General features: G+C 39.1%; 1 protein-coding gene across 1 annotated transcript in view; it reads right to left on the bottom strand.

The window, feature by feature from the left end:
• The window catches only part of LOC124164960 (diacylglycerol kinase beta), a 651622-nt gene that overhangs the window by 13253 nt on the left and 612368 nt on the right, over nucleotides 1-26001 (bottom strand). Inside the window, exons 12-20 of the mRNA XM_046542198.1 lie at nucleotides 17784-17989; nucleotides 15918-16109; nucleotides 12631-12946; nucleotides 10139-10263; nucleotides 4179-4313; nucleotides 3935-4090; nucleotides 2942-3083; nucleotides 1030-1164; nucleotides 679-860 (exon numbers count right to left, since the gene is read on the bottom strand). Of these exons, the coding sequence (XP_046398154.1) occupies nucleotides 679-860; nucleotides 1030-1164; nucleotides 2942-3083; nucleotides 3935-4090; nucleotides 4179-4313; nucleotides 10139-10263; nucleotides 12631-12946; nucleotides 15918-16109; nucleotides 17784-17989 (1589 nt within the window). The remainder of the gene's footprint in view (nucleotides 1-678; nucleotides 861-1029; nucleotides 1165-2941; nucleotides 3084-3934; nucleotides 4091-4178; nucleotides 4314-10138; nucleotides 10264-12630; nucleotides 12947-15917; nucleotides 16110-17783; nucleotides 17990-26001) is intronic.

Genomic DNA, 26001 nt, shown 5'->3' with positions numbered 1-26001 from the left:
TATTCACTGTATGTGTGCATCTCAAATTCCCTTAGTTGCTAACAAAGATTCTGATGATTATCTGGGAACAGCAATATGAATTAATAACTCCTTCAGAGTTAAACTGTGAGTAAAGCTGTAAAAGAAGTGGGGAATAGCGGTACATTTTATCTATCAGTTATCTTTTATATTTGAATAATAATTTTGAGAATGGGCTCTTTTGTATGATACTTTTATACCATCAAATTCATGGAGAGGTCAAGTTAGTAATGAATATGTATTGTTAAATAATATGTATTCTATACTGAAGATCATGCTCGAATACTGACCACCAACTGTGGAATATTACCGGCAATGGACAAGAGGTGATCAGTTATTATGGGAGGATGCAAATACATTTGGTTTAAGAATTAGAATTTTACTCTGTGCATGACTTCGAGAAATATTTTGAAATATTTCCTTCTCGAAAAAATAAAAGTGAGCCTTTCACAATCCAAATTTAACCTAAGTATGATTCCCTTACAGAAAGAGTGGAACTTAATTTTTGTTCACCTTTGGCACTCATCAGCATGTAATTACTGATAAATTCCTAATTACCATTACATAACTGAGCATTTATTCATCTTCAGTGAACATTTTATGTTAAGCTTTTCAGCTCATTATTATGTAATAAAGCAATGAAACCGATGATTTACTTACAGTACAGGGTGGTTGCATCCAAGGCTCTCCATCTATTTGCATGGGAAATCTTTTTTTAGTTCTGATTACCACCGAGGAACACTGTGCCAAGCGCCTTCCTGAAGCACGTAAACCAGTCCGCACCTGTCCCATGTGCAGGCAGTTTTCTAAACCTACTACCTCTATCAACCGGTCACCAATGTCTGCAAAACATACAAAAAAATTTGCATATTCTGGCATTTTTAGAAGTTTACATTCTGTGTGATAAGTCTCCTTCTGAATTTTCACTATGCTTCAAAGCCCAGAGGACAGAGTAACCTCTGTTTTGGGTATCTGTCCCTTGGATAAATCCAGAGAATAACTGGAACTTACCTTGAATAGCACTTCCTAAGTCAATTGAACTGCTGCAAGGAGTATTTGGAACATCAGATGGTACTCTTGGAAGATCACGTTTTCTACAGAAACAGGTGTGTGATCTAAGACGTGCCATTGGGCCCTTCGCTATTCCTGCTTTCAAGGAAAGAATGTATTTTTGAGAATTCATATGAGTAACTTAATTGGAATAGAGGATATTCATTGAGTACATGGTTTTTGCTAAATTTGTTGATTTTTATAGCTGCCATGTAGAATCATCCATTTGAACACCATTAATTGGAAAAAAATCAGCGAGGAGGATATTTCACTTTACTTTGAATGGAGGCTGACAATGTACGTAATGAAAGTACTGAATCCAGAGCTATATTAGGTACCAAATTGTCCTTGGAATGGCTCTTTTTTTCTAATGAGTTCTAAAATTTATTTTCTAGAATACCAAAAGCATCCAAATTTTACTGTAAAAATGAAAGTGTCACATACTGGGCACTTTGAATTGGTGACATTTTCTATTACATATTTTTTATTTATTTATTTCATACACCACCGAAAACAGCACTGTTCGGCCTTTACATTGGGGCTGATAACATTTAACAATCACAAACATCCATGCCCTGGATAAGGGTAACTTATCCAGGCGGGACTCGAACCCGCGACCTTCGGCTTGGCAGGCGAGGACTTTACCCCGCCGCCACCGAGGCTGGCAAATCATATTTGGGCTTAAATCATAGTAACTTATTTCTGAATGCTAATGAAAGTTAGACATCTTATGTATTTACTCAGGGAGCATAGCAAATATGAAAATTGTGTCACTACTAATCACCCACTGTCATGCATACTGTTTTAATATCTGTAGATGTTTAACGTTGTCTATTGCTGTAAAGGCTGAATGACAATAAAATTATTATTATTAATATTATTATTATTATAGAATGAAGTGCAATGAGCATCAAACACAAGATTTTCATTTAAGTTATGTAATTTTGGTATGCCAATGGGCAGGTTGGCCATAAATGTTTTGGCCTAGACTGAGACATCTTAGTAATGTGGAGGAGTCCCCAGTGAAGTCCGAAAACCTTACTTTACTTACTCCATGGAAATTGGTTTTTAAAGTCAAAACTTCGATTATTTTTTTTATTATTATTATTATTATTATACATTGGGATGCACGGAGGGGAGGTGAGTGGGGACAGGATCCAACGAAGGGGAAGGGACGGTGCACTGCTACCATCGGTGCCACGACGTTTGGCTCCAAGCTAACGGTCTTCTTTGGTAATGCCAGTATTTGATTATTGGACATTGAAGTTGCTAAGATATTCTTTCATTCTAATAATTCAGATTCAGTCTAAACCAGAGACTGTCCTGGCCAAACTGGAACGAATAGCCACCATACTATTGGGAGTCTATGGTATGTAGTTATTACAATGCTAAAAAAATTGTTATGAACTCAGTTTCATCATGAAATACCTGGAAGAATGGGCAGTACCCCGTGCTAAATTAATAATGTATACATCCATCAAAACTTTATTCTTACAAAATTACTGCTCCATTGTAAAGCATCGTATTTTTTCTGATCCTGGATTAATGCAACCCACATGCCATATCTGTATTGCATGTTATCTTTTTTTCAGCCGCAGATAGTTTCCCCTTGTGAGGTTTTGCTGTATCAGAACTGAGTTAAAGTCAGTGCTTCCCCAATATTAAGTGGTACTACTTTGAAGAGGCACTTCTTGTTTATTGGGTTTGTTTCTTTTGTTGAGTTCTTATGATGAACAGCTGTTTGGTCTATGATTCTTCCAGCATCTTCTCAGCTAATGATTCTGGTCAGATTACTGGTAAAACAATTGTCCATCAATTTTTATCTTTTGCAATAAACTGTGGTTGAAGAGAAACATTAAAAAATCTCACTCACCGTCTCCTTGGTCTGTGCTTCTCCTCTTGCCTTGGTGGTTCTCCCCCCACAGATTGGATCCACCATGGGTGTAAGGGATATTAAGCAGGGCTATACCCTGGAGAGCTTGTCCTTTAGCCAGGTCTAAGGATACACCATCACACTATTGAGAGAAAAGAGGTTATTAATACCATTCATTTTTATTTTTATTTATCTTCGCAACTGCTATAGACTCCATTAGCTTCTAGCCATTGCCTGAGAGTAATTTCACAACCCACATATGGACTACTATTGGGAAAATATTCTCATATTTTGTTTTGAAAACATTTACTGCAATTTACCAATGGCATAACTATAGGGGAGGGGACGAGGGGGATTGATCCCCCCAAAGCCTCAGAGAAATAAAAAATATTTAAAACTATTGTCTAGTTTCTATAATGATAACTGTATTAAAGTTAAAGATCATTGATTAATATCATGGCAGTGAGACGAGTCACTGAATACCAAATGGAGAATAAAGAGTTAGGGAGGGTGGGAGGAGGGCTTAGGTCGAGTCGCCTCCTTCAGACGCCCTATATTCCTAGCTATGCCACTGGTCATGACTATGAAGAATTACTAGAGACTAAATTTTTTGCAGCTGTTGACATTGATAAATGTCTTCATTGTAATGGCTATGTATCATATCTTACAATTATTTTTATCATTTCTTAGTATTTAGTTTATGCTTGAAGGATTTAACACTGCCTGAAGAGAGAATAAGCAGTTGAGTTTCTGTTGATTTTTACATCCAAAATATAACTTTGACATTTCCATAGTATTTGACCAAATAATGCAAATTGGGATAGCTAAGAGTGGTGTTGTAGATAGTGATAAATGAAAATTAAAATGTTTTGGAAAAAAATATGGAATGGAAATTACATTAGTGAGATACTCAAAGGATTCAGCGGTGGTAAAATTATTTTTTTTCCTGAAAACTCTAGTTCTCAAACAAAATTTATCCTTGGTCATAATTACCACTATGTCTAGATCTTCATGAAGGTTTTTACATGATGCTGCAAACTGTTCCGATGTGGCAAACTCAAAATACCAGAGTTTGTTCTTCATTCTGCTATTGAATTTTTCTGGATTTTTCTCCCTCTCAATGTGGAATTTTACGCATATGGCTGCATCCTATATAAAATCAAAGAAAATGGATTTGATTACGTTTGGCTGTACAACCGTCGCTTCAAAATCATCAGTCATTATTTTAGTAACATACCACTCCTATTGAGAAGTAGTTGTTAATGATGTTATAAGGTATTGGGTCACCAGGCTGCTTGGAATCATCTTCGGCAATATCGGAGACCTCAATTTGCCATCGGTCTAGCATAACTGGGGTTGACCTCTCGAGTTTCTGTAAGAAATCATCATTATGCTGTCATTATTAGGTTGTAAATAATTACTCTTAAAGTTTGAATCTTGCTGCCAGAGAATTTACAATTTTTGCAGGAATGAAAGGACAATTTTTTAGGATTAAAAAATCTATTTATTCCAATAGGGCTAATTGTTTAATGTTTGGTGAATGGTCTAAAATCATCAGATACACAAGGAACTGGTGAGTATGGCGTAATTGAAGACCTGAGTGCAAGAACCAGATAATAACCAATTACTGCAAGAATAGGATTCCCACATATCAGTAATGGATACAGAAAAAACTCAAGGGGGGGTGCAAAAGATATATTGTGCTACCTATACTTTTATCTTAATGAAAAATAATCGAGTGCTTGCAAAGTTTAAGATATCTTTATTTAAACTGATTATACGCATACACAAGACAATACTATCTTATGGTAAAAAAAAGTTACAATTGTGGTTCTGCAATGTTTGGCAATGCGGGCAGCCCCGCAAGGAGGGGCCCAGGGGCTTCTCTTATGCCCCACTTATGTATCCGCCACTGCCACATATACATGGAGCCCCCCACCCATGCCAGCAGAATTAGGGAAGTTCATATGGAGAAAAAGGGTCTTCAGTTGGAGGGGGTTCACTGATGGCCAAATATTCAGAACTTCTATCGTCTTGGTGGTTAGGGAACAACTGTCTGCAGACACTTCAGGGTATTGGATTGCTGTGAACCTCAGAGGAATCGAACTATTTCTGTAAATCAAACTTCATGAGCAATATCTTGTGGATGCAGTAGTCACATTATGCCAATTACAAAGTATTTAAGAGGTAAAGAGTGAATTAACCCTCAACCTTTAATCTCCTTATTTGATTAGTATTGAACATTGGAGTGAGTAGTTAGGCACCCCCTTTTACTTGGTGCCCTAGGTGGCCACGTAAAAAAGTGAATGAATAATTTTGAAAGTATTTATTTATTTATTGGTCAAAAACTAAGAATACATGATGAATATGGTTCCATGATTTCTCTGCCGGGTGTGAAATGTCTCATATCTCTCCTGAGAATCGTAGTGAAATTCACATAAATTACCCTGCAGAAAATTCCCTTGGACAAGGATTCGAACCATAGATATATAGTTATCCTGGGCAATGAGCACTACCCAATCCAGGTTCTTTAAATTTGCCATGGAAATTGGGGGACCTGAATAGCAGAATCGCAATTAAAGGGAATTATCAGCAGAGGTTAAGATGAATATACTCCTGTGGTGATTATTTGAAGACCTGAGATGTCCAATGGGATTTAAATCTGGGGGAGGAGTGGTTGGAATATACCTGTATGGTGCTTTATCATTCTCTCAATTGTGTTTACGGTGTAGGAAAGGAAACATTTCTCAAGTAGGTAAGCGTGGGTATAATACATTTTTGTCTAAGCTGCGATCTCCTCACTTCTTTCACCCTCGCTCCTCCACTTGCAGAAAAGCCATCATTCATTCGAATGGGAAATTCAGTGCTTTCTTCAATCGCTATTGTGCTAATACTCTCCCTCAAAAGTATGGGATTTTTTTAAGAAATTCGGATTCCATGGGAATGTAAAGATGCTGGGCAAAAATCAAAAAGCTGTAAATAGAAATGGAGCGAACGAATTAAAGCTTACGCATTAATAAATTATAGATTAAAATAATTTTAAAAAATTTCTCGCTCAAATTAGGCTCAATTTACTTATTTGTTTCATTATGCACATTACTTCTTACGCAGCCATAACATTATGATACCTGTCGTCTCTTAAGGGTATACGTTAACCATGTAAAAATGCTGGGCAGCTGCAAACATTACATGAAATAAAATTAATATATAACGTAGAAATGTGCCGTAAAATAATGAAATATACTTCGTAAAGACATTTTAATTCTTAAAATAACGTTGAAATCCATTATAAATGACAGGTTTAACTTAATTTATTGCGAAAATCTACTTACGCTTGTAATTTATTTTCAAATTTTGTTCATGCTATGCGCCTTCGCCCGGCGATTTTTTCTTGCGCGCTTCCAATGTTTCTCTGTCGAGGAGAGGGAAGGCGGTTAAATTGCTCATTGAAGTTATTTCGTGGTAAGTTATCAAATAATACAATTTTGTGATCGTTTTGTAGCTAATAAAAGCAAATGTGCCATCTGCAAGTATTACATAAGGATGATTTTCCTTCCTATGGTGCTGAACATTCGTCTAAGTCTCACCACTTGTATTGCCCATTCAAACGCTCATCTCTGTCTAGAGAGTTAAACATTGTAACTGTGGATTATTCCTTGAATGTGTGCCGATCTACCTTTAGCGAGTCAATTTCATCTTTGTTGCAATCATTTCTTTTTTAAATTTTGAATGCATATATTTATTGGTCAAGAACTTTGAATTAATTCCAAAATTTGAACATGGAAATTGATGTGCAGAAAGTCCGGGGATCAGGGAATCAGTTGTTGGGGAAATGATTGAGGAATTTTTGATAATAATATTATATGTAGAAACTCTAAACATATTAAAATTACGTCGATTCATTTTGTGCTCGTGTGGCTATAGTGACGGTGGCCTCCAGTGGCCTGTTCAACGTTGGCAACGTTCCCGCCTCCAATAGTCCAACGTCACGTTCCGACCGGCGCGGCGTTTGAGTTGAAGCGATTCCAATGAAGTGAGTACAAGATTGATTCCTTCCATTATAATTTATTCTCGGAATACCCATCCTGTCGCAAATCGCAACGACACATCCCAGTAACCTCAATATGGGTTTGAGTCTGATCGTTTTAAGCTGCCCAGCGTGATTTTTGAGAACGGAAACATTGGTTTTCTAACGGGTGTTGGCGAGTCTTGGCCGAGACATAGTCCGCAAACTCGCAGATTCGAAGTTGTGTCTGGAGGCCGAGTTATGAAATACAAGCATATAAATAATGCGATATGTAAAGGTTAAAATCTGAGGTGAGGGGATTTTTTATGTAAAATTTTGTTATACGGTCGTCTTTCTGCTCATTTCCTTTTGGGCTGCAAACTTGTAGTCGACGTAAACCTTGCGCGTTCTAATGAACCCATTGCTGTCAGAGGTGATATTCAATTACTTCTGGTCGAATCACCCATGGTCGAAGGGTAGGTACGAGCCAGACGTAAGATTGTCCACGTGATGGTGTCTCATATGAAGTACGGACGAGGATGGGCTGGAGAGACTCCTGACTACCTAGTAATAATAGTAAGCTGTATCGCGTGAGGGGTCTTGGGATTTAATCCATCCTTTTCCCCTCCCGCCCCCCCCCCCCCGAAATGCACATTGCATTGCGAAGGTCAGCATTGAAAACATTTTTGAAATTGCGATAATGCGAGCTCGGCATTAGAGCGGGGGCTATTTGGCCGTCTTGCATTCATGCATTCTCGCATGCGTTCTAGCAATTTACTACTTTACACGACGCATATTTACTGCACTTTCGTATATACGTCAGATTGCGCAATGACGTGCCCCGTGTTAAATGGCCTCCTTAAGAGTTCCCCCTCTAACCAAACCTCTTCACCCACGGAATGTACCCCTCCCTCGGTGAATCCCCCAGTCTACTGAAATATTTTTCTTGATACGGCCATGCTGACTATCTCTTCCCAGGAAACACGGAACACAATCAAATGGCAGTACTAATACTGCTGCTGCAAAACGGAAAGGAAAACAGTACTGCCACTGTAAACCAAGAGGTAATTTCGGAACGGTCAACAGTAGCTGCCGTTGATAATAACAACAGTAGCTTGCCGTTGATAAGGAAATAATGAATCGTGCAAATACCACTTTCTAAGTAAATTGAATATTTAAGTTATAAGTAAGAAACTTCGAAATTGATGGATTGCGGTCTATAAGAATATTTTTTGATGTCCATTGCAATCGAGGAGACTCACGTCAAAACTTTAAAATTAAAAATACTTCAATCTGAGGTCGAAAAAATGCCTTCAAATGTAAGATTTTCTGTGCCTAAACGTAGTCAAGAACAATTTACAAGGCACCATTACAGGAATTAATTAGCTGTCTCTCAATATTCATGGTTGAAGCAAAGTTAAACGCAATATGCGCTATACTTCACATTAAATTTCGTACTTCATGCGCTGACACAATATAAGCGAGTATCCTGAAACTTAAGCAGGCGATAACATGCGGACTGCAGTTAATAAGGTAGAAGAATGCAAAGGGAGACGAATATCCTAAGTGTAGTTGAAATTGGTTTTTCCACTACCTATAGATTATACGCTTTTCCGCGACGTGCACTAATGGGAATAAGACGGAAATCATAATCGAAAATTACCAATTTTTCACGTCTATTATATTCATGAAATCCTCTCAACTATTCTAACGTTTATATGGCGAATCTCACTACTTTCGGAAATGTAAGGGTACCTCTCTCACTCGGGATGAATCAATGCTCACGCATTAAACGATACGGTAGAACAAGAAAGTTTATGTATGCATTTTTATAACACATACGTATACATGGCTTCAAATTAAGGAAAATTTTTAATCAAAAGGGAAAATTAAATTTTAATTAAATTTTATATTTTGATTAAAATTATCGAAGGAGAAAAGGGCGAAAGAATAATAGATTTGTTGGGACTGTGTGAGGTGAGATGGAAGTATGGTAGAGACTTCTGGAGTGATTGGTACAGGGTGATATATAATGGTGAGGAGGACAGTCATTGAGAGGTAGCTTTGGTATGGGAAACTGGGTGAGTGAGTACTTCGCATTAAACAAGTAAGCGATGGGATACTATTAGTGGAAATCGAGGCTCGTCCCAGCAATCTTGTGGCGGTTCAGGTGTGAATGCTGACTGGCAATCTTAGAGGAGGAAGTAGAGGGGGGTATATTAGGAGATCGAGAAAATGATTAGGAAAGTCCCGGGTAAAAAAATCAAGTTGTCATGGGTGACTAGTAAGCATGAGTTAGGGAAGGGAGGAATGGAAGCGGAATGGGGGACTTCAGATTAGAAATCGTAAACGGCGGAGGAAATAAGCAGAAGAATTTTCTATTAATCAAGGTTTTTCAGGAGGAATATGCTATACTTAAGAATGTGGCAGGGGAGTCAATTTTAAGCATTTTTTTAACCATAGACATGGGGTCGCTACTCCTTAGTTACTGAGCTGTGGTAGCGTAAGCATTTTTTGATACAATTTGCAGTTACCGGGAAAACAGTTTTTCTTGGGTATCCAGGCTTTTCGACGTTTTATTTTTATATTTCATAGTTATACATCGAATACTCTGGATTTTTGAGGGCATTAAATAATTACGGTTGGACGAAAATGTGCGATTATAATTGTCTGAAACAAATAATCTTTGAGCTAAATTAAACGAGAGCTTTCAGGGAATACCAGCATAACGGTTGCACTATTTCACCCAATTTGATATTTTAATTACATGAGACAATTATAATAGCACATTAACAAACTAATGATGCTGAAATCGAGGTTTCAATATAGGCTTCAGTTTTTGGTTTCTGCGCATCAGTGGCGTAGCCAGGGGGAGGGGTCCGGACCCCCCGAAATATAAAAATACAATTATTTTCCTTCATGAAAGAAAACAAAATATTGAAAAATCACGAATTTAAAAAATATTTCTTTACAAATGAAGTTTTTTCGATTATGAAGAGTGTTAAAATTAGTTAAAAAACCATTACTTAGTACCCTGTTTTTCAAAAATTTTCCCCCTTAGTTTTGGACCCCCCCGAACGAAATTCCTGGCTACGCCACTGCAGTGCGCATCAACCGTTAGCGCTCTTGAATTTATTTACTTTGAGGTAATATTCGTTATATTGCAAGACATTTCCCGTGCATTTACTTACCTTCAACAGCTTTGGGAGTGATTCTCCCTCGTAGCCACCGCCCCACCGTAGGCATCGCGCGAGGTCGTTGCCGGTGCCCAGTGGTACTACCCCCACGGCCGGTTGGCACTCCAAGCGTACACGATCTAAGGGATAGGCGAAACATATGTCTCATTTAGATGAAACGTCAATCTCGCTCCAAGAGTCTGATTTCCTAACCATTTAATAGTTTTAAAGCCATCATATCGAAAATTTCAGAGTACATATTATAATGCGCAGGCGCGAGGCTAGGAATTAAGGCTAGGGGGTTTATTTTAGGAGCAACTAATCCTGGGGGAGTATGGAATACGGGAGCTGCGGGTTCCCTCCCCCAGAAAATTTTAAAGATAAATGGTTCAAAATGGTGAGTTTTACGGCTTTCTGAGGGATACTTTATTATTACTTACACAATAGGGTAGTTTCCTTCATCAAAGAAAACGAAAGGCATTGATTGCGATTCGTTACCCACCATTACCGTATTCATAATATACAAATTATTTCGTTTTAGAAATAGCGGTTTAGACGAATGGCAATGGTCCATTTTTATCCTCATTTGAAAAGGGCCAGATTGGCGCCCATGCGATGCCACTCCACGTGACGTCACAGGGACCTAGTTTCTATACGAGAAGATAGGAGTTATACATCGTCTGAGGTTACCAATGCATGCATGAGGCGCAGAGCTCAGGGAAATAGGTCTTAATAATCACTTATTAAAACTGGCTAAGGTCGGAAAGTTTTCTTCATTTGATAAGGTATTAATAATCCTTATTTAAGCCAAGCACTACCAGCCAGCAGGGTACTCAGCTACCCGCTAGCAGCCTGCGTCGTATCAGCGCTCAACTCGCCTCAAGGTCACCTCACAGGGCGGCAGCGGGAAACAGAAATACGTCACACGGAGAGATTTCCCGGCATTCATACTTACGCGTCGCGTTTTCGCACGCTTGAAAATTTTCACTTTTCATTTTATCGCGAAAAATAGATATCGTCATGTAAAAATCTAAAAGCGTGAAATACGTACTCCAGGAGTAATAATCTTTCGATTTAGGCAATAAAAAAATAATAGGAAACCACCCTAGTCAGTGGCGAATCTATGAAGGGAGGAGTGGGCTAAGGGCCCCCTCCTCCCCCCATAGCCCCCCCTTGAGTATCCAATTTACACTATATAGAATGGACTTTTTCTTCGGACCCCCATTACTACTGGGAGATTACTCCCACTTAGCCCCCCCCCCTTGTCCCTATCCTGGATCCGCCACTGCTATAAGTAATATAATATTTATCCAATTAAGTAAAATAAATAAAATTTCAAAATTCCTCTGAGTTTTGGCCTCCCCCTCGCTGCGCCACTGATGGAGTGGACCCTTATCATCATTTACTTGCATCTCAAACATGAGCGTATTGAACGCCAGGTTTTCGACGGCGGCGTTGCACGGGTTCAATTGAGTGCTCAATTACAGTAACCTGGTGGCAGGCACGTAGCCGATAATTTTTTTAGGCACTCCAAGAGCGCACGATAAAACTATTGAAAAGATTCGATAGATGGCAGAAAAAGGTAGGTGATGAGGAAAAAATCTCTTGTCATTAAGCTATTTTCTCATTACTCAAAAACTAAAAAGGTGCCTCCGAATTTTATTGAATTAGTGACGCCATTGGTGTTTTGACTCTTCTACTCGTTCAAAGAGACCCGATCCTTGACGTAAAGTATCGCTCCCTGGAGTTTAATAACAATGAACCAATGAGACGGATGCGCGAGACCGAGGAATAGCGTTGAGATTTCGTCAAGAGTTATTGACGTAATCAACTTATCTGCGAAAGGAACTATCCCATCGATATTTCTCCGCAAATAGCTCGAGAAGTCGGCTACGGTTCGGAAAAACTCTTTCAATAATAAAAAAAGGTGAACGAGCCTTATGGTTATATGTAAGCACAGCGCCGTGCGGTGGACGGCGGCCGGCGAAAAGTCGGCCCGGCTGAAAGCGACCTACTCAACCGCACTCTTTACCTCTCAATCTCTATAACAAAAATAGTGAATGAGCACATTCGGTAGATGGAAAGTAAAGATAAAGTAATGACGAAAAAGTCATCCTCAGTCAGCTATTTTCTCGTAATTTTAAAATAAAAAGATTACGTGCTAGTTGCCGCCCACTTTGCACGAGTTGGTGACGTCAGCATAATTTTGACTCATTAACTACCCAACTTTTGCGAATTTTTGTACATAAAATAGCACCTGTTCTATTTAGGTTCATGCATTCGTAGATGTTTCGTTCCGATCCAAAAAATTCGTTCACGCAAACTGACATTAACTCGTACTTGTTAATAAATAGTGTATAGAGGCCTTAACATAAGTAGTGACCGACATCGGTCGTGATTGATATAAGAATTGACCAACGCTCGATTATTCGCGATTGACTCACCCAGTGAATGGTGATCGAAATCAATGAAACGACCGAGTTGGTGACGTCATTACCAACACTCACCCATGGTTTCCAAGACCCAGCCGACAGTCCCGTCGCCGCCGCAGCAGAGGACGCGAAAGAACGAGGCGTCCTTGAAGAGCTGCAGGCCGGGCGTGGGCCCGCCCTTGGCCAAGTTGTAAACCTGGCGGGGGTTCAAGAGGTACTGGAACTTGCGCAGCATCCGTGCTCCTTGCCGCCCGCCGCTCTTGGGGTTGATGAAGACGAGGAGGGGATTCGTGCCCGGGGGCGGGGCTACTTGGAACGACATCGGCCCCCCTTGTTGCTCCCCCGGCCACGGGAACCGCTGGTCCGCGGGTATCGGCGTCGAGGGCCCCGACTGCAATCGAAAGCGAAGGCAATATATGATGATTTCCATTCACGCATAGTAGATTCCAGTGATTGGGACCTCCTCAGGCAGGTAGTCAGGGAAGCGGGGCCTTGCGGGATTCAGCTCCCCCGAAATTTTCTACCTTGTGGCGATTAGTTAGAATCATAAATAAACTTTGTTATATTCTAACCTTTTTTTATTTAAAACAGCTGGTTTCGATCTTTTCAAGTCATTATCAAGTGTCCTGGAAAGGTCGAAACCGGTAGAGTTTTAAACAAATAATGCGTGGAATACAACATAGTTCATATTTTGTTATATATAGTCACCACAAAGTAGAAAATTCGCAATCGAAAATGTGAAGATTTCCGTTCATGCACAGTAGATTCCGGTCATTGTGACCACCGCAGGCTCGTATCCAGATGAGGGGGAACTTCAGGCCCCCCTGAAATATTTTACCGAAACCGGTAGGTTTTTAAAAATGAATATCGTGTGGAATATAAAAAAGTTTATTTTTTATTATATCATGTCATCATTCCACGAAGTGAACTCGCGAACCATGTATTTCATACATTTGGTAACTACCCGCGATAAATCTGCTGAGGAGGCCTCTAGCCCAGGGCATAAATCCTCTGAACCTCCATTTTTAGATATTTTCACAATTCATTATGTCTACTAACAACTAAGAATGAATAAAACATTCAGTATCGCGCAAACAAAATATGTAGCTAACTTAATGAAATGAATGTTTTCCGATGAGTGCAAATTGATAACAAAACGAGTATTGGCAACCCGCACACCTCCCAACCACTACTCCGAAGCGAATTTCTGGCTACGTGCCTGGGCAACGGGATAACATACCTCTATCAATGTAATACCCTGCGAGCCACCTTCAGGGTGTGTAGCAAGGTTTGAGTAGTTTCCCAAGGGATCATTCAAGTGTTAAGTAAGCAATTTTTGACCATTTTTGACCCATACCGCCTTTGTAAGCAAAAATAAGTATTCGCCAAATACCTACCCTCCCTGTGTACTTATCTACGTAGGTAAAAAAAAATTATATTAGCAGTTATATAATGAAAGCCTAATATTTAAAATACTTAAGCAATATTTCTTTGGCAATGCCGTGAGTACTATGAAAGCGTACGATTATAGTAATTTAGTGGTCATTATTAGTATATAAAATTTATGAAAGTGCTTTTCAATGATTATTACTGATATGCCTTAAACTATGTACACTCTTGGCGTTCTGTGTCGGGATTGCATAAATGAATGTGATCGTAAAAGCAAACGGTGAGAGCAGCAAATAGTCATTCGAATAAAAGTCGTTTTTCGGCCCACCCTATTACTCACCCGTTGAAGTCTCCAGCAAAAGGTTTTTGTCGAATCTTCTAATTAGAATTGTCTTTGCAGAAGCATTTTTGTATCAGGGGAAGTAAATATGAGAACGTGCGTGATATCTGCGCTGTAACCAAAAGCCTAGGCCAACTCCCTAATAGTTATGTGCAAAGGAAACAGCCTATTTAAGACTGATAAATAGATAATGTTAAAATATTGATATTTGACCGTCTAAGTGAGAATTAAAATTATTGGACTTAAAATTTCCCCTGAGAATGTGAGCATTTCGTGAGTATTAGATTAAAACATCAACTGATACGACGAAAATAAATGCTTTCGTTGTAGGCAGTCAATTAGACTCATCATATGATCTAGTTTTTTTGCTGTTTCAATCTTGGTCCCATGCGCGCTCTCGTTTTTGATTCCTCTGATGTATGTGTACTTAGGTAAGTACATATGTGCTAAAAATATATTAATGTGTTCCTCTAATGTATATATACTCGGAGGGTACACATACGCCAGAGGTATACAGAGATACATACGTTTTTAGTGTATACATTAATCTGTTTTACATGTACTACGAGAGAGTATGCATAATTATATTTTCCCCATGTGGCATCTACCCGCGATACATCTACTGAGGAGACCACTAGGCCAGACTACTAGACCAGGGGTTCCCAAACTTTTTTGTACCACGCCCCCCCCCCCCGCTACACAGATCAGCTTTCCATTTTGCAATACCCTATTTCCACGGTGCCGTACATACCAACTCCTAATTGTACAAGTTCTTGTACTCGTACAAGTATGTGCCTACTCGATAAGGTGAGTAGGTAGATTTTTTTGTTCACTGTTGAATGCAGTAACGCATAATGGAAAGATTCAATAATTGTACGTATGATGAAACTTAAAACAAGTATTACATGAAAAACGAATATAATTACTGACACAAAATTTAACATTGTAACACAGATACATTTTCAATTTAAGGAAGGTGAAACAATAGGCCTACCTACTTACAAAAACAAAACAGAAAATGTAATTTAGCGAGATGGGTGCGCTTGCATGTTGATAAGTTGACAGATCCTGGGTTGAGTTTCAGACAAAGCACAGCGTAGGTCACTTTCGACATCAAGTTTGTTGCGGTACTTGGTTTTGATCGCCACAAGAGTTGAAAACGCTTTTTCGCACATGTATGTTGTTGAAAAAGGCAAGTACATCCGAACAGCTTTCTCTGAAACACTGAGGTAAACTTTTAAGTTCTTTAACCAGTACTGTAACCTTCTTTGATAAAGTTTACAACTTTATTGAAAATTTACAAAAACAATTATGAAAACTTAGGAAGGCTTTATTTCAAAGATCTGAGGAGATTATTTTTGTATTATTTAAATTTTATTTCATTTGGGTGTCACGCCCCCCCTTGACTTTCTCCACGCCCCCCCAGGGGGGCGCGCCCCCCAGTTTGGGAACCCCTGTACTAGACCATCAGGCCAAGGACACCTATCCTCTGAAGATCCAATTTGCTAAATTGTTAGATTTCATAATATATGCCAATAGCTAAGGATGAATTTATCCGTCAGCACCATGAAAACGCAGTATGTGACTGATTTAATGAATTTATATACAGGGAACATGTATTTAGACCCCTTACCGGTAGGGTGGGCGACACCTCCTCTCCGCCCTCCGACCTGTTCCTCTCGCTGCCCCTGCGCTGTCCGTCCTTGGTGAGTGACCGTCGCCTGTCCAGCACCATGGGGCAGATGGCTGTCGGTGGCAGGATGTGAACCCTGTGCTCGCCGAGGTTGCACTCCGGCTTCACCTGCGATGCGCATCGGTTGTGCAGCTGGAAAAAAAGTGTTGGGAAAAAAGCGCGAATGAATTCAGTAACCATTTAGGTTTCTATCAATTAAAATTAAGCAGAAACTTTCAACTCGCGCGAGTTTTTCGAAAGTAGATATAGCATTTCATAAATAAATACGCGGATTTAGTTAAAAATTTGAAAATTATCTGCCGCGTAAAATTTAGGAACGAAAATAGCTTTGGTTCTCGCTTTGATGTGGGCAAAATGAACTGCAATACGAGGTGCACTCAAGTTCTAAGGCCTCAGATTTTTTTCTCAAGACAGGAAAAAATATAAACATGTGTAGTGTTTTAAAATGAACACGCACTCTTTGTCAATGGGTGACAGAGGTGGCTGAACTGTGGGATAGGTAGAATTCTTTCGGCAGCGTCGAAAATGAGAACTGTTTTAGATACTTGCAATGATTGCATTTTCCGAACACGAACAGCGGGTAATCATTTGCTTTCTGCATTTGCGTGGCGTAACACCTATTAAAATTCATCGACAGTTGAAGGAGACACGTGGTAATGGAGTTATGGATGTACAGCTGGGGAAGTACATATGTACTAAAAATATATTAATGTGTACCTCTAATTTATATATACTCGGAGGGTACACATACGCCTGAGGTATATATAGATACGTACATTTTTAGTGTATACATTTATCTGTTGTACGTGTATTGTATTGTATTGTATCTATGGGCGCGACAGTTTAATGAAGGCAGAACATCGAATGACAACAAGCCAAAACAATATAGGCGATTTTCCTATGGTGAAAACGGACTGCTAAAGAAACCGTCGCCGCGACCATGGAATCATAGAGTCGACATTGTGAAAAATGTGTACGTATGCAGGGTGATAGCGTTGAGAAGTAACGTCAGTTTAATAGTTGGGTGGGTAGCCAGTTTGGAAAAAACTCGGAGGCCTTAGAATTGAATGCAAATCGTATGTTTTTTTTAACACTCAAACGGTAATAGGGTGGATTCCTATTATTTTTTATTGCATCAATAGAAAGATTATTACTCCTGGAGTACATCTTTCACGCTTTTAGATTCTTAATTGACGATATCTATTTTTCGCGATTAAATGAAAAGTGAAAAATTTCAAGCACGCGAAAACGCGACGGCTAAGTATGAATGCTGGGGAAAGCCCGTGTGACGTCATTCTGGTTCCCGCTGCCGCCGTGTGAGGTGACCTTGAGGCGAGGATATGTGCGCCGCTGCGATGCAGGCTGCTAGCAGGTAGCAGAGTACCCGGCTAGCAGGTAGTGCTCGGCATAATTAAGGATTATTAATACCTTATAAAACGAAGGAAACTTTCCGACCATAGGCAATTTTAATAGGTGATTATTAATAAATGTTTCCCTGAGCTCTGTACCTCATGCATGAATTGGTAATCTCAGACGGTGTAAAACTCCTATCTACTCGTATAGAATCTAGGTCCCTGTGACGTCACGTGGAGTGGCATCGCATGGGCGCCAATCTGGTCTTTTTCAAAATGAGGTTAAAATTGACCATTGCCATTCGTCTAAACTGGGATTTCTAAAACAAAATAATTTGTATATTATGAATACACTAATGGTGGGTAACGAATCGCAATCAATGGTTTTCGTTTTCTTTGATGAAGGATACTACCCTATTGCATCTAAGCCTATGGGGAATACGTCTGCGCTTACCATCATCTGGCACCACCTGCACCGCAGTCCCGTGATCCCGTTGTAGCTCTTGATGGTCTTCTTGCACTTGGAGCATTTCCCGTGGCAGTTGCCCTCCACCCAATGGTGCGCTAGAGTCAGTCCTGCCTTCCGCGACTTTACGTAGGTGGCGATGCAGGAGGCTGGGGCCCGCTGCACGCATCGCTCGTGGACCGTGTACTTGCAAACTGGAAAGAGAGGAAAGAGTCAGACTCAATGAATTACAACCTATCTATGGAAAATTGTAGGAATTTCCTTCCTCATAGGGAATTCTTTCCTTACTGTTGAAACAGTAGGGTTTCGCTTGTAGTGGGCCCCGCCGCGCCGTAACAATGACGGTGTGGGATTCCTCATCCCCTCCCTTCCTTCCCTATTCTCTCCCTGGAGGCGTCGTCGGGCTCTTTCATCCTTTTCCTTTCTTGTCCTCCCCCATCCGTGGAGCAGGAGTGAAAAGCGAAGAGCTTATGGACACTGCCCCGGGAGTATTCGTTTTGCCCTGGCTTGCGCCGGGCTAGTGTCCCCCTCCCCTCCCGCATGGCTGCGGTAGGATCATTGGGATCGGCATTAGGCTGTTACTTTTATTCTTCTGGTGCATCTTGTGTTCTTAGACTGACTTTCATTTGAAGTAGCTTTTTCGAAACGAATACAAGTGCTAAGCGCAGACGAACAGTCGGCATAAAATTTAAATTAAAGGCTGAAAAAGCGGCCCCTAGGAAATAACTTCTAAACTTGAAACCTAGGGGGGTGGAGGAGGGTCCGCGGGGGCTCTACCCCCACCTAGTGCCCCGGGAGTGTAACCTCGCGAACCCGCCCTGGTGTCTCGTTCCATCGGAATTACGGCCTCTTTTCTTAGACAAGTAACCATGATACTACATGTGGAAACACTTGGGTATTAGTGCAATGGGAAATTTACATTATAGCACTCGGGTGAACGATATTGGGAATCGGTTGGATCTGAGGTTTCCCCTCATTAGTAGCGGCTTTCGGGCGTTCCTCCGCGTATTTTTGTCCAACCCGTCAGCGCCCTAAGTTTTTTTAAATTCACACATATTTCATGTTTAAAAAATATGATACATATGAGCTCAACACAATGAACACAATTCAAACTGACTGAATAATAGAGGAAACCTTCTACTAAGTACGTGCACCGAAATGTACGCTAAAATTCACATATTAAATGCATTGCACTAGTATTGGCTCAGCTCTGCACTGGGTGCCATATGGCACCCGTGGGCGTTGACAGGCTAAAGATGACGACAGTTTCTCCGGCCATTCTGCTGGCGTCTTCAGGTCAGAATTTTTTTCCGATACAAGCTGTATTTTCTGATGATACATACATGCGGATACACTAGTGCATTAGTTTCATGGGAAATAACATTTTAAAACTCGAGTGAACAATAGGGTGAGCGGAAAAATGATTTTTTCCGGGATCAAATTTGTCCTGTGCGGGAAAGTTTCGAACTTTTGTCAGGGTCTGAGATCCGAAACTTTTTCAAAATCGAATATGGTTAACCACTGCCGTCCGAGTCCTAAAATTTTGAATCTGCAAAAATTCAGGCTGATTTTTGGAGACAGAAACCTATTGAGAAGAAATTACTTCAACTAGGCTCATTTCCTAAACAACTAATGAGGATTATAACTTTAAGCGTTATATATACGGGGTGAAAAGTTTATCTATGGAATTCTATGGTTTTGCGATGGGTGAGAATGGTAAAAAAAATTTCGAGCTTAGGCAAAACAGCTAAAAGAGTTTAGGAACATACTTCGGGCTCGTGCGGCAGTGGTTACCAATATCCGATTTTGAAAAAAATTCTGAGACCCTGATACAAGTTCGCAACTTTCCCGCATAGGTAAATTTGATCCCAAAAAAGTAATTTTTCGACTCACCCTAGTGAACGACATTGGAAAACATTATTTTTTTGACCTGGCATATATGTTGGTAAAGAAGATCCCTGTAAAGCTGGATCACTGTTAAACAGGGTATTTCAGTAGGAATCTGCAATACTTCAGTAGGCGGTAGGAGAGACAATTTTAAACATTTTTTTATCCTCTAAACATTGGATAGCAGCTCCTAAGTTACTGAGCTATAGAAACGCAAGCATTTTGTTGGATGAGATTTGAGGTTTCCATGAAAACGCTGAATAACGTAACAGGGTCAGATTCATGATTTTTTTCTGGGGGGAGGGGCACAAGGGTCTGACAAGTCTTCTCATATTTGAGATTAGAACAAGATGCAACAATTACGGCAGAAAATATTTTCTTTATTTTGGAGTGAAAGTTATAAATATAAAATTAAATGATTGAGGCTCCGTAGTACACCGAATAAAACGAATGTAATGATAACTGTATTAAAAATCTTGTCTATTTTTTAAGTGCCTCGGGGGGGGGGGGGGGGAAGACAATGCCCTCCCCAGTACCCCTGTGACCCCTCTAAAACGGCCTATGTAAAGTAATGTGAAGCGAAATAGAGATTTGAAACTTGTGCTGATTGTGCATCAGATATGTCTCGTTCATTTGATGTTCTCGTTCATTAATTTGCTATCCACAAAGAGAATGGTAGCTGATTTTTACATTGGACTCCGAATAATTCTAGACATTTCAACTTTCAAATGCGTATTTTTTTACGATGAAAGCTTTAATTTTAGAGATAACGTAAATATTTTCATAAATAATTTTTAGGAAAATTTATTTTATTCATTGCATCAAAGATCATTTCTCTATCATTATTTCCACGGATGATATAGAAACTTAAAAGATATCATGACCGTTATGCACCATTCCTCGGTTGGGGAGAGAGTTGTAATTTTCCCCAGTTACCAAGGCGATTAGCTACAACAATGGAAGCTGTATATGGCAGACGATATTAGTGAAGGCCTAAAGAAAAAGCAGAATTTCGATGCAATTCTTTCGAGATCCTCTTCCTTATATCGAATTTTACTTATTTCATATCAAAAGCGGGAAGTATGGTAGCTTAGTGGGTAGAAAGTTTGGCTACCTAACAAACCGATCCTGGGTGAAGCAGTTGGACACTCCTAACGTGGATCATCGAAGTGTGAGCTGGTCCAGGAAAAAAGATCCTCAGCTAATCGTGCGAAATATAAACTGCTGTGGATAAGTTTGCTGTTAGCCAATGTCTAAATCAATATTCGGGATTTATCACTGAGTGAGTCATTTTTAAAAAACGTTTTTAAAGTCATGTTTTACAATTGGTGGAGGTAGGAGGAAGAGAATATTTTGTAATTCTTTACAGTCGATTGTTTCTGGAAAGGTTGCAGTATAACTTTGGATTGATGTACTGGCTCAGGAGTGGTCGCTTTATTTTTTGAGGGACCAAGCTCATATCTCACAGGGAGAGGAAATGAGGTGTCATTGTTTGGAAATGAATGTTTGTCAGAGGATTAGGAATTGCTATACTTGTACACCTTTCAAATATGTAAATTACTCAATCCATCGCATAAGGCATTCGAACCTCGGTTCTTTAAGTATCTTTGTTGCGAGTAGGGCAATGTGGCAAGTTAAATTTATTCCTATGTTCCTCAATTATCTCTAATAATCATTATCCCAATATATAATAATCATGGGCAAAAATGATAGAAATAAATTCTCTCAATTAAGTGATTTTATTTATCCAGGGAAAAACATTTTGCTTTACCAAAAAAAACAGCTTTCAATTTAAACAGCTGTTTTTTAGTTCGTAAATTTTAAGGGCCAAATTAATATTTTTAGGCTTTTCTGTACTTTCTTGTCAATGAATTACGTTTTTTCGTTGTGATATCAAGAACGTCGGCACTCGATATAAAAATACTTAGGGTAGCGTTTTATGCAAATGTTGTTCAATCCGAATTTTAAAAATCTTTGTTGGGAGTATCTATCGTTTCCCTTTTTTTCCGAAGCTAGGTGCCACCTATGTTTTCGTCCTTTTTACACTTCTACGAGAAAAGTCACCATTTTCTTCGCAATGGTTATACTTCTCGTTTTCACGACTTAGTTTCTCTTCCGCGACTAATACAGTTAAATGAATTCTGACGTATCGTGAAAGGGGGCTGGCTCCTGTCAAGTACAGTTCCCGTGTAGAAGTCGTGAAAATTTAAAAACTAAAAGAAAAGTGAGAAAAAAGTTTTTTTTCCTCCTCTCCCTTGAGTAATTCGTGGGTTGGCAGGAAGTCGGGGAGAGGGTGGAACATTTATGTTTCTGCGTGTCTCTTCGGGCGGTGAGGGACACACACGGTGTGACTGGGGAGCCCTAGCTTGGAAGTCCTTTGATGAAAGGAAATGAAAGGTGCCGACCCGTTAGAAGAGGAGGAGGGTTGGTTGGACGAACGGTTAAGGAGAAAAGGGTTTTTCCGGTAGGGTAATAGGGATGCCAGCGGTTCACCCCTGTGAAGGGCGTCGGCATGTTATGAGAGGGCGTGTATGGAAAATTCTGGTGTGTTCAAGCATGCATTGCGGAGCGTGTGGCGGGATTAGGAAGGACTTTGAGTGGGAGGAATTCGGCCGGAAAGGTCTTGACAGGGATGGAAACTTGAGTTAATGTCGCGATGACAGTTCCAGCGAAACTTTCCAGGGGTGCGGGAGTTTTACATTACTCTTTTGTGTGTTTATCACGGAAAAAAATGAACTAACATTTATATTCTATAGAATTAAATCGCAACAAGATTACATAAATTTCAGGTTAACTGTTTTCGTGGCGAAGACAGAATAATTAAGTCTATCGGAAACCCGCAGGCATCGGTCATATCAATCGAGTCACATTTGCAATCGGGCAATACGAAGCGGGTCATTTGGGCCGCAGAACTATTCATTGATGTGTTCATATGTAATAATAATAAAATAAAAAAAAATATAAAAAACACGCTTTTCCAAAAACAAGGTAAAAGGCAAAAAAAAAAGAATAAAAATAAGCTTTTCATCACTGGGAGAATAAAACTAGGGTGTGAATTAGGATTATTAGAGATGAATGTATATGAGTCTATTAATTAAGTATTTGCATGCAATTTCAATATCTTAACCTAATCATCACCCACGGTTTATTTATTCTCAGAGTAATGGAAGGCTTATTGCGTGCTTATAAGTGCATTTCATACTGTTTTTACATAAACTATGTTTTTTAAAATCTTATTTGTTTTATTTGTATTCAATATTTATTCTCTGAGTGATGAGAAGCTTATATTTTCTACTTTGTGGAGCATTTTATACTTTCTTTTTTTTAGAAAAAGCGTGTATTTAAAAAACTTTTTTATATTCTACTTTTTAGTGGCGAATCATAAAAATCGACTAAACCATAGTCGTTGAAGAAATCTGTGCCAAACATCTATAGCTATCACCATTTATTGAGAAATTTTAAAACTATTTTCCATATGGAATTTTAGTTAATTAATTAAAGCACAATGGAAAAAATTCAAGTGCCTGATTATTGATTGTAAGCACTTCAGCATTGTAAACAAAAATTTCAAGCCGATCCGACGATGGGAAGTGGGTTAAAACCAATTACAAGGTTCCATCAATGAAACAGACAAACGGACGAAATAAGTTAAATAAAAGCGTGTAATACAAATTCAAAATTAATTTAATAACGCTGGATATTGAATTTGTTGCTTGTGTAGTATTCATCGCACTACCATTAAAAAACTGACCTTATATCACAATAATTCGCAAAAAAATCGCTATGGCGATGTTTCCTTTTCTATAAAAGTCGCTCATCTCCTAGTCAGGTTAATAAAATTCTTGCCTCGTCTACATTCCTGATCTATTTTCCTCAAAGACGCAATTTTTTTCCAGCTAACGTGACTTTGAAAGAGCGGAATTTCCGTGGATTTGCTTACCTTGAACTGAGTCAAGGGATTTTGGTTTAAATTTTTGTTAAAGTAAAAATTGTCTCCATTGAATATGAGCGCTTTAAGATTTTATGACAAGATTCCTTTCGGGTGAACTCTTCTCGGGACACCCACCGGGTTAATTTTTCCATAATGGCCATTGTTTCAAGCTCCGACTCAGGGCTCATCCTCAGGGCTGAATGTTGTTTTATCAAAGCTCCGAGTGTGGGTGTATTAAGAAGAGTTTAGCCACATCATTCGCCGGGAAAGCATCACATCATATTTCAGGATTCCTTTCGTTATTGGGTTCTCTAAATAATGCATTCATTCATCAAGGCATTTTGTTTTTAACCACGACTTTGGAATCAGCCCGAATTCATGAAAATAATTTATCACTGGTATGCTGAATAGAATCTGGGGACCAAAGTCTGATGACACACGAACTTTTGTGCCTTTGAGCTACACACAACTTAAATCGCCGAATTTAGGAATGCATGATCTCGATAAGCTCTCACGAGCGAATTCTCTTTGAGCGTCGGTGGATCCTGCACTCTGAATAATTGTATTTATGTGGTGAATAAAAATAATTTTCGGTAATTATTCAATCAAGGCTTAGTGTTATTTTTTATATACAGTACGCATGTATTAAAATTTTACGGGGTAAAATTACATGTAAAACTTAATCAATCATTGCCATTATGTATCCAATGAAAAGTAGACTTTTCGTTGACTACAACCTCGGCCATTGCTCAAGTTGTATGGTATTCATAATTTGTGGGTGTATCGAAAAAGTGGAATTATTCTTTTGAATTAAAGCGTTTGAAAATCCTTCGATAAAGTCTTGTTTACTAGTATTTTAATTTTAAAATGTGCATATGAAGAATACAACAAAGCGGAAATAACGTCATAAAAGAGACACGGAATGCATATTTGTTAATAGTTATTATCAACTATGCGATGAACTAGGTAGAGCAATATATTGTGCAACGCTAGATCTCGTGCATTTTTTAGTATTTTTAGTGACAATTTGTGAGAAATATGAGGCTAAAAAGTTTATTTAAAAGTTGTTATTCCATTGAAATAATGTATTTTATTGTGGAAATCCACTAATTTCAAGTAGATTTACCTTCATTTAATGACTGAAGGCACAATAAAATTATTAACTCCATTGGATAGAATAAAAAACATGAGGTATAGTAGATGTTAATGTGAGGATTTGTAATCGCGGATGCGTAGTCCATTCTATAACTAGTGTGAATATCACGGCTAGGGTTTGTGGTGAGATTGAAGTTAGTTGATAAGGGATTATGTGGGTTCAGCGTAGCCCATACATGAAAGGTACGTCATTAGTATACCAGACGAGGACCAGTATACCAGTTGGGACAAAGGACAGTCATAATGGCCCCGAGCACGTCTCATAGATGGGATACCTCCTCCTGAAGCAAACTACCTGTCGGCGGAAGTAATTTGAATTCCACGAGGACAAAGGGAGAGAATAACTCATAGGAGAACTCTGCGATGTTGAAAGACTTATAACTGTATGGTAAGGGCTTCCTATCTTTTAGGCATCCAATATAGTTCGAGTGACTACAATGTTATATGCTTTGCTGACTCCGGGGGTTTATTCCCAGAAATCCAACGAAAGTAACTGTCCTTTATTTTCGATCTCTAGAGGAATGACCTCGTGCATTCTCATTGAAGATCGTTGCGTGAATAAGCGTGTATAATAATCTTGAAGAACTTCATTTTAAGGGGAAGAACTGTCTTAGATTTCCTTTATAGAATTGATGCACTATTGATGCAATGTGTCGACTTACCAATTAGACTTTTCTCTTGGATATAGTTGCTTGAATTACATACAATAGTTTAACTTTACAGTCTTTACCAATTATAGCTATCTATCGACTTTGTTAGATTTGTAAAGTAGACGACGAGTATCCGACTTTGTTCAATTCTTGCGTTTTTATCGAAATATTCCACTGTACATGTCTATTATTATTCTCCCTGAATTCTTTGTTAGCTCTGGATGAGGCTCACTTGTAGGTACCACTCATGTTAATTTATATTCAAGGCCTATGAGGGAACGAAGACCACGAAACAGAAACAGTTTGCAATATGCTCCAAGTGAAGCTTTGTGTCGATTGAGCATTTATAGTAAATATAAACTAGAGGTTTTCGGCTCCTTCGCATGGGATCAAGAATGCTATGGAATAATCCATAATCTCCACCCTTTCCTCACCGATATTTTCGTGCGAGGAAAGCTCGCTGATTGGCTGATGGCGCTCGTTCTCGTGTTTTCATTACGTTATTTAGAACTTTATTTCAATTAAATTAAACACTCTAATGGAGGATAGGCAAAATTATTTCAATATCTATTATTTATAGGCA

This window comes from Ischnura elegans, chromosome 9 (assembly GCF_921293095.1).
Source record: "Ischnura elegans chromosome 9, ioIscEleg1.1, whole genome shotgun sequence".
In the NCBI taxonomy this organism is placed as follows: Eukaryota; Metazoa; Arthropoda; class Insecta; order Odonata; family Coenagrionidae; genus Ischnura; species Ischnura elegans.
Note: the sequence above shows the minus strand (reverse complement) of the source record. Positions and strands in the feature narration are given on the sequence as shown.